This window comes from Eptatretus burgeri, chromosome 2 (genome assembly GCF_056783735.1).
Source record: "Eptatretus burgeri isolate ZD-2024b chromosome 2, Ebu_testis_v1, whole genome shotgun sequence".
Taxonomy (NCBI): Eukaryota; Metazoa; Chordata; class Myxini; order Myxiniformes; family Myxinidae; genus Eptatretus; species Eptatretus burgeri.
Genome location: NC_140962.1, coordinates 66,063,162 through 66,071,639, shown reverse-complemented (window position 1 = coordinate 66,071,639; position 8,478 = coordinate 66,063,162). Strand labels below are relative to the sequence as shown.

The 8,478-nt window shown below is 44.1% G+C and overlaps 1 protein-coding gene across 1 annotated transcript in view; it reads left to right on the top strand.

Moving 5' to 3' along the window:
- Positions 1-8,478, top strand: part of HNRNPUL1 (heterogeneous nuclear ribonucleoprotein U like 1) — a 101,174-nt gene that overhangs the window by 26,911 nt on the left and 65,785 nt on the right. The window contains exons 3-4 of the mRNA XM_085869587.1: positions 4,668-4,741; positions 4,883-5,022. Of these exons, the coding sequence (XP_085725713.1) occupies positions 4,668-4,741; positions 4,883-5,022 (214 nt within the window). The remainder of the gene's footprint in view (positions 1-4,667; positions 4,742-4,882; positions 5,023-8,478) is intronic.

Sequence of the window (8,478 nt, the reverse complement as noted above, 5' to 3'; positions counted from 1 at the left end):
AAAAGTTCACGTTACTATTTAAAGATTATTCCATTTATCATATTGTAATTTCGTAAATACATCATTTATTTCATAAATACACGATATATTGTAAATACTTTGACAATATGACGCATTTCGCTATTGGCTTAATCAAGGCATGTGACGAAATATCGGAAGTTGTTGTTTTTTAAAAAAAAAAATGTAATATATATATATATATATATATATATATATATATATATATATATATATATTTTTAGCCGACAAAATCTTTAGGACGCTGCTCGTGGACACATTTGTCCTTGTTTTTTTTTATATATGCATGTCTGCTACAGTAGATTGTTGACATACGTTACTTTATACCTCGTTCATGTGAAAACGAAATACAGGAATTTATGTTCCTGCTATTAATTTAGAGTACTGAGTTACCTACCACATGTGTTTCTGTTGTCTTGGCCAGTTAGTTTAATGGTCTGTATTTGCCTTTTGTATATGATAATACTACTGTTAAAATTCTGGTTTTGTAATTAACAAGTACTTATCATGCATGGATGTTGTTAAAATCAGCTGCTGATGCACAGGCCCTGTACATGAAGTACTCTTCTTGAGTTCTGAAAATAACTCTTTTATTCATTTTTACTGGTTATGATGACATGATAGATAAGTGCTATAATCTGAGAAGGACCAAGGATGAATTAAAGTTTTGCAACAAATGTCTTTGCACATATTATAAGTGTTGTTTCAGACGTACATGGTGTACGTCTGAAACAGCGGTTGTGTACGTCTGAAACTGTACGTCCGAAACAAAAAACAAACATGATTATTTCCCAGTTAAAGTTTAAATTGCTAATTATTCTTACATTTCCACATCATTCAACATCTACTTTAACTGGTGTGATGTGATTTTTTTTTTTTTTTTTTGAAAAAATCTGCACACCACAGAAATTTTTTATTGAACTTATGAAGTCAGAAAATTCATTTTTTCTGTGTACGTCCGAACACATGGTATTTTTTAAATTATTCCAAGGTCATTAAGGTGTTGACACTTTTTTCATTGTTACTTGTTTTCTACTAAACACTTGTCATATCATGGCCAAATAAAAGTTTCATATTCTCAATCTTTGTGTCTGTGGTATCTTAATAATGTGTCCGAAATTATGGAACTGCCCTGCTGCAGCAGGTGTACAACTGGGACAGGAAGTTTGAAAGTGGAGTGTCCAGTGTGGCAGACACTGCTCGCTTGGGCCAGCCTCACACAGCCAACACACCAGAAATGGTTGCAGGAGTTGAGCGTGTGCTAAGGGAAAACCATTGCATTACGCTGGATGAAGTGGTCTCCGAATTGAACGTTCACAACATGCTGGGGTTCCGCAAAGTGTCTGTCAGGTGGGTGCTGAGACTGCACACACCCGAACTGAAAGAACGGCGAGTGGACGCATGTAAAGAAGTTCTGTGACGTTACGAAATAGAAGGCGACGATTTCTTACAGTGCGTAGTGACTGGGGATGAAAGCTGGGTCCACTACTTTCAGCCAGAAACAGAGGGCAAGCAAAGAGTGGTGCCATTCAACTTCGCCGAAGCCCCAAAAATTCCGCACACAGCCGTCCATTGGAAAAGTGATGCTGACGCTCTTATGGAATAGCCGAGGCCCACTTGAAGAGCATTACATGCCCAGAGGGACCACAGTCACCAGTGCATCATACTACGATCTCCTTAAAAATCATCTGAAACCAGCAATCAGATCAAAACGTCGTGGACTACTTACGACCGGTGTTTTGCTGCAGCATGACAATGTTCGGCCCCATACTGCCTGCGCTCCAGCTGCAATAATCGAGGACATGCATTTTGAGTGTCTTCCTCATCCACCCTACTCGTCAGACCTCACCCCTCCGGATTACCACATATTTGGGCCATTTAGAGGCGCTTGGTGGAACCACTTTCCGATCCGACGAAAAGGTCCAAGAGGCAATGCACGAATGCCTACACAAGCAGCCAAAGGCTTTTTTTTTTCTTCGAGGAATTTAGGCCTTAGTAAAGCACTGGAAAAAAATGCACTTAACGCAATGGAGATTATATTGAAAAATAACAGTTGTTACACACAAACATGCAATCAACAATTTGTGAAAAATATTTTAAGGTTACTTATTGATTGGCCCTCGTAGTTTTGGTCTGATCAAAGTTTGAAGAGTGTGAAAGCCCCAAAAATGTAACGTGAGTGACAGTGGAATAACCCAATTATGGGCGATTCCAAGATAATTTGTGTTATAATTTTAGCGCAATTCACATATTCTCAAAAGTCTGACATCTTTATTACCTCTGCCACCAAAGGTGGATGGAGGTTGTTTTCACAGTTCTCTGTGAGTAGGATGGCTCAAATTGTGGACTTATTCGGACGAAATTTGTTGGACATGTTGGGTGTTTGACAATGATTAATTGATTTGATTTTGGTGAAGATCTGGCTTCTATAATTAAAAGAATTTTGTTTTTCAAGTGATTCTTCACCATTAAGTGACTCGGCAAAAATGATATCCAGCATGATATCTCAAAAATTTGTGGATGGATTATTATCCCAAAACTTGATGGATGAATGAATTGGGTAGGTGACAAGAACAAGCCAGTTGGATTTTGGTTCAGGTCCGGATTCAGATTCAGATTCGGCCTGTCAGTGGGATGCAAACCATCAACTGTTCAGCTATGTGGAGATATTGTTGCAAATCTGGAAGCTTACTGCACTCAACATACAGCTCCTATAGAACAGTTATATCGGTAAGTATGTGTTTTTAGTTCGGGTCCCGTCCCTAGTCTAATGGGTGAATAAATGTACATGCGCTGTGCGTTATTTTGATAGTCAGGGTTTTCTTTCATTTTTACACACCTCATAACTACGACAACGCCAGCATCATCTTCACCTCACTCTGACCGACCGGTAAGGGACCCGTACTTGGAGTTCTCCTGAAGGTACGATCTAAATTCCGGGTGCTCGATAGAGTCGACCCTGCTGCTCCACCTTGCGGTCGTGCTCGCAGCCAATACCCGGCCGCAACAATATGTGCTCTCCAGAGTGTTGTTCTTGTTCCCTTTTTTATTGGTAGTTACATTGTCTGTATAAACATATGGTTAAACAAGTAGCGGTACATTCAAAGTACACCGCCCTCATGCCATATAAATAAATAAAACCTCCAGAACCGACATTGCGAGGGTGCCTTCAGTGCCCCAGCAATTTCGCCGTGCAGCATGTGGAGACAGATTTGGAGTGAGCGGTGTGCAATAATTGATTGATTCAGTGATTAATTGCGTAATTAAAATAAATAATAGTCGTAAAGTAATTGATTTCTCGATCAATTGCTGAACAGCAAACCTAAACCACCACTGTTTCATCTGAATCTGCAACTGAAAATTAACTAATTCATCGAAAAATGAATAATTAATTGATTAATCAATCAAAAATACCCTTTTATAGCCAAATCCCTTGTTCACTGTCGTGTCAAAATATCAGTTTCCAAGCTCAAAGGGTGCTTGAGATATTGCCCAGATGAAATAAAATAAATTAGTAATTAATAAATCAACAATAATTTAGGAATTAATCAATTAATTAAAAAGTGTTTTTGCCAAAGCACATCTTACTTTTGTCCCCCAATTTCAGTTTCCCAGCTCAAAAGATGGCTGAGATCGCCCGGACAACCAAATGAAGAAGAAAACAAACGCAGTGAAAACCCAGTGCTCCCTTCCGTGCCCGGTGATGACATCATGCATCGCCTGGATATGGCATTGGGAAGGAGCGGTGTACAAAAACTTGGAAACATTGTGTTGTTGTTGGTGGCAATTGTTTAAACTTCCTTTACATGGATCTAACATACAGAATTATTTTTGTGGTTTTGATTCAAAAGTCTCCTCATACAGAGCATTCTTTGACAAAAGTACGACCAAGCATACATTTGTTGGTCACTGACATATGTGTTGGTGAGGTAATAAATGTAAACTCCTTAGATACGACACTTCAAGATTGTGTGTTCTGTTTCCAGTCCCAATTCTCTGATTACGAGGAGATCTCGCTTTGTGGCCATTAACACTCCACCATGAGGGTCGTTGGGTTTGTCACAATGTTTCATATAGAGTCAAGTTGGGAAGACCTCATCGTCGTTGTTAGTTTCTGTTCTATTATTCTATTCCTACTATTTTATCTAGACTGTGGTGTTGTCTTGGGACTTGAAATGGTTGCTTCTCAGCTTCAATGCCTTGACAGTTAACATTTTTAATTATTTTCAGCACTCGCAATTTGGACTTGAATGCTCCATTGAATGTAGAAAGCTTTAATGATCTTAGCAATGGAGATTCAAGAAATACCTGTAAATTTAACTTGTTCTTGGTGATCATCTGCATGATTTCCTGCAATTGTAATTTTTCACAAATAATGACAGCTGGTCTGATTGTTGAAGTTCAAAGACTCGACAGGTTCACAGCATTGGCATATCTGGATGAATGCATAGTGAAATTGCATTGCCTTGATTTGGGCATTGTCACATCTTCGACAGCCCCTGAAGTGTTGGAAGCAAAGTATGTGGACGTGCCCAACAAATTGCACTTGTAACGGCGGTCTCTGATAACAATGAGAAATAACACTTCTTTTTTTTGTTAAATGTTCTCTGCCATGATAACTGAAATGTTCCTGTTGTTTGGTTTTGCAGATCCAAGTCTCCACAGCCACCAGTAGATGATGAAGAAGAAGAATTTGATGACACTCTGGTCACCTTGGACAATTGTAAGTGCTAATCTCTCCCCAGTGGTTAAATTATTGCTTTCATCTGGCTCAAATTCTGATTGTTCTTCGTTCAAAATCGAATGAGGGTGGTGAGCAGCTGAAAATGTTATTTTATCAATGTATCCAACTGCGTGTGTCCAGATAACTCTGATCTGCACTTCAAGGTGACCAGAGATCGATACAATGGGTACCCTCTGACCATCGAAGGATTTGCCTATCTGTGGGGTGGAGCCAGGGCCACATATGGTGTCACGAAGGGCAAAGTGTGCTTTGAAATGCTGGTATGCCATTGTCACAAATTATTTATGAATGAATGTTAGGTGGTTAACACTTGTATAGTGTTGAGAACGATGTGAACGTTTGAATGCCTTATTCGATATGGAACAAATTGTTTATTATTCCCACGCCTTTTGAAAAAAGGGGGGATATTTTAATCGGCTTCGTCTGTCTGTCACGCTATCTCCTCTTAAATAGTTGTGCAGAAATTCAGCAGACTTAGTAGTTATGATCACCACATGGCAAGAAAGTGCAAGAGAAGTATCTTATTTAGCCCTGCCCCCTGGGCTGGGGTCAAAAGGTCGAATTACAAAGCATGCAATTATGGACACATTTTAACTTTTTATAAAAAAAAAAGAAAATGAAGCATATACAATCAGCATTGGGGGACACATGAAAATTATATATATATATATATATATATATATATATATATATATATATATATATATATGTATATATATATATATATATATATATATATATATATATATATATATATATATATATATATATATATATATATATATATATTGTTGCGAATTCGCGATCGGCCATGTGACTCGAATCGCGGCACGTCGCCCACCGGACGGACAATTCTGTCATGACCCTCTCGGACTAACGCCGGGAGCTAGTCACGGGTGGGCCTTTTGGCCTTACCACGATCGTGCCAATCAGCCACCCGCGTGGGATAGGGTTGTTCGCCAAACTCGACCTACCTAAGTAACCACGTGGATGGTAGACCGGGCGATCGCACCTCGCCGCAGGTCGACTCTGGACACGGGCCGCTTAAGCGGTCCGCTCCGTGCTATCGGGATAATCGAGCGGTGTTATCGTCGGCCTCGACGATTCCGATTAATTATCGGGCTTATTAAGCCCACTACGAAAGCAAGATGGAGATTCAAACGAAGGAAAGGACACAGCGAAACGGGGAACAATTCAACATAATGCACTTTATTTACACGACACAAGAAGAGCACACATGTATCAATTTAAAACAAAAACAACAATGCAGAGCTAACCGAATATGCGAACACACAGCAACACTTATACAGTTTTACTTTACAAGACACAGCGCCACAAGATCCATACAAAAAAAACAAAAGAAAAGGACACCCTCAAAGACAAGGGGGCAGACGGGGCCCGTGGGCCTTTATGGCGTGGGACTTGGCAGAACGAAAAAGTGCCACGAGACCGTTGCAGGTTACCTGCACCCTGGCGGTGCGATGGTGGGCGAGCTCTCTCCGGCGCTCCTTGTACGAACGCGCAGGTCCGCGCAACACAGCTGGCAGAGCGGCACCTCCAGTCCGCGTCCCTCCGCGACGTCTGGACTCCCCACCGACTGCAAGCTCCAACGAACGGTTCGCTCTACGGACCGCTTCTCCAAGACCTAGACGGGCAGAAGACCATGAACCGCCGACTGATACTGACACTCTCCGACCTCCCTGACCTGACCTCCTCTGACCTGACTTCCTCTGGTGTCACTTCCGTGCACCCTTTTATTTCCCCGGCACCCCACCCCTCCCTTCACGGCACGCGGGGGGGGGGGGGGAGAGGGACATTCCACCAGAGAAATCGGGCGGGAGCCGAGTTTCAACCGTCATTCTTGTTTACCAGAGAAATCGGTGTGGGAGTTGAGCCTCAACCGTCATTCTTGTTTACCAGAGAAATCGGGGTGGGAGTTGTTGTTCCCCTTTTGTGTTCGTGGAGATGTTGACGGGTGCTGGTGGAGTGGTGAGGATGGTGTGGTTGTTGAGAGGCAGGTGTGGTTGTTGTGAAGCGGCGTTGTGGTTGTTGTGTGATGGTGGTTGAGACGTGGTTGGTTCAAAATAAAGATAGAACAGAAAAACGCCTCTCTCAAAGCGTCGCAGCCCGAATTAATCACATTTATTCCCTCTAAACAACGGGTTTGGGGCTAACTACACATGCACTGAAGAGATACCTCACCTACGGGACCTGAATGGTGGTTTGCGAATTTCCACAGCCGTAACACTACCCCCCCTGCAAAACAAGGCCGCTCCAGGCAAACACAGCCGGCAGACGAACTGGCCGGCACAGGCCTTGAAGCACAACAGCTGCAGACGATCCGGCCGGTATAGGCCTCGCAGCAAAACGACAGCTGCCGATGAAGCTGGCCTGCCTTTCACCTTTAGATGGAGGTTGGTGGAGGGAGTGCGGTGGTGGTGGCCACTCAGAAGGCGGGCTCAGACCTACCTGCCTGTCTCCCTCTCACCTATCGCCTTTGCCTGTCACTGTACATACCCACTCCCTTAATTTGTAAAACCCAATTTAGCCCCAATTAATTAAAAAAAAATTTTTTTTTATTTCTCTACCTCCCACTATAATTCGTCCCCTAACCCCCTTTATCGTCCTTGTTCGGCTAACCTATCTCGTCACCTAGCCTACTCCCAACCCCTACGTTCCCTTCCCGGAGGGGAATGAGGGAGAGCTCGCGTCCTGTGTCGAGGCCCAATCTAAACCTCAGGATGGCCTCCCCAGACTTCAGCGATCTAACCCCAAAGTGGGTCCAGCGGCCCACAACGAGAGCGAAGGGAAGGATGGTGCGGAGGGGTACATCTCCTAATCTACCCTAACCATTATCTTTTAAACTACCCCGGGGCTTTCAACAAGCGCCTCTCTCTTAAGCTATTGGTTCTAAAAACCCAGATTCCCGTCGCCTGTGTTGGTGTCCTTACAATTTCGGGCCTCGCCCCCCAATTTTCTTTCCGTGCCCTCACACGGTCTCATGGCTGGGACGTGTGGCTCCCCTTGGCAGGCACGACCCTCTGTCGATTCTCCAACTATGGCACCACCGGGCACTACACTGCCTCCGAGCCTACCAGCTCCCTAAACACCGGGAGTGCCCTCCATGGCGACTCCCCTGAAACGCACACGTGGCAGGCTTGCTTCCCGGGCCCCTTTCCGAGGGTCACCCGTGCCCACAACACTGCCCACTCGGCTTATGGCGCCCCGGGCCCCCGCACCATGCGGGCGCACCCGTGCCCACTACGCTATCCCGGCCCCCCCATGGGACCTTGGCCGACTACGGCCGACTAGCCTGGTGCCCGGGGTACCCACTCAGCGATACTCACCTTTCGCAGCCACGCTCCCAGCCCGTCAACAGGGCTCCTGCACCCCTCCAAACGGGTTTCAAGCCTACACTCCCACCAACAGCAAAACGACTTCCATTTTGTCAATTTAACTAACCCAGCTAACTCACTCTACACTGACCCCGGGGTCCCTTGGGCAGGAATCACTCCTCCCCCCAATCGCTCATCGCACCATACATTCCACATTCGCTCCACTCACACAGACCCACTGGCCTCACTCACTCATCATGTACTCACCTCACAACTTTTCAACACACACATCGCTGATCTCTGCCATCCTTCTATCTGCATCCCCTAACTAACTCGTGCTCCCATGTCGTCCCTTACACTACAGCACGTTCCTTTTAACAC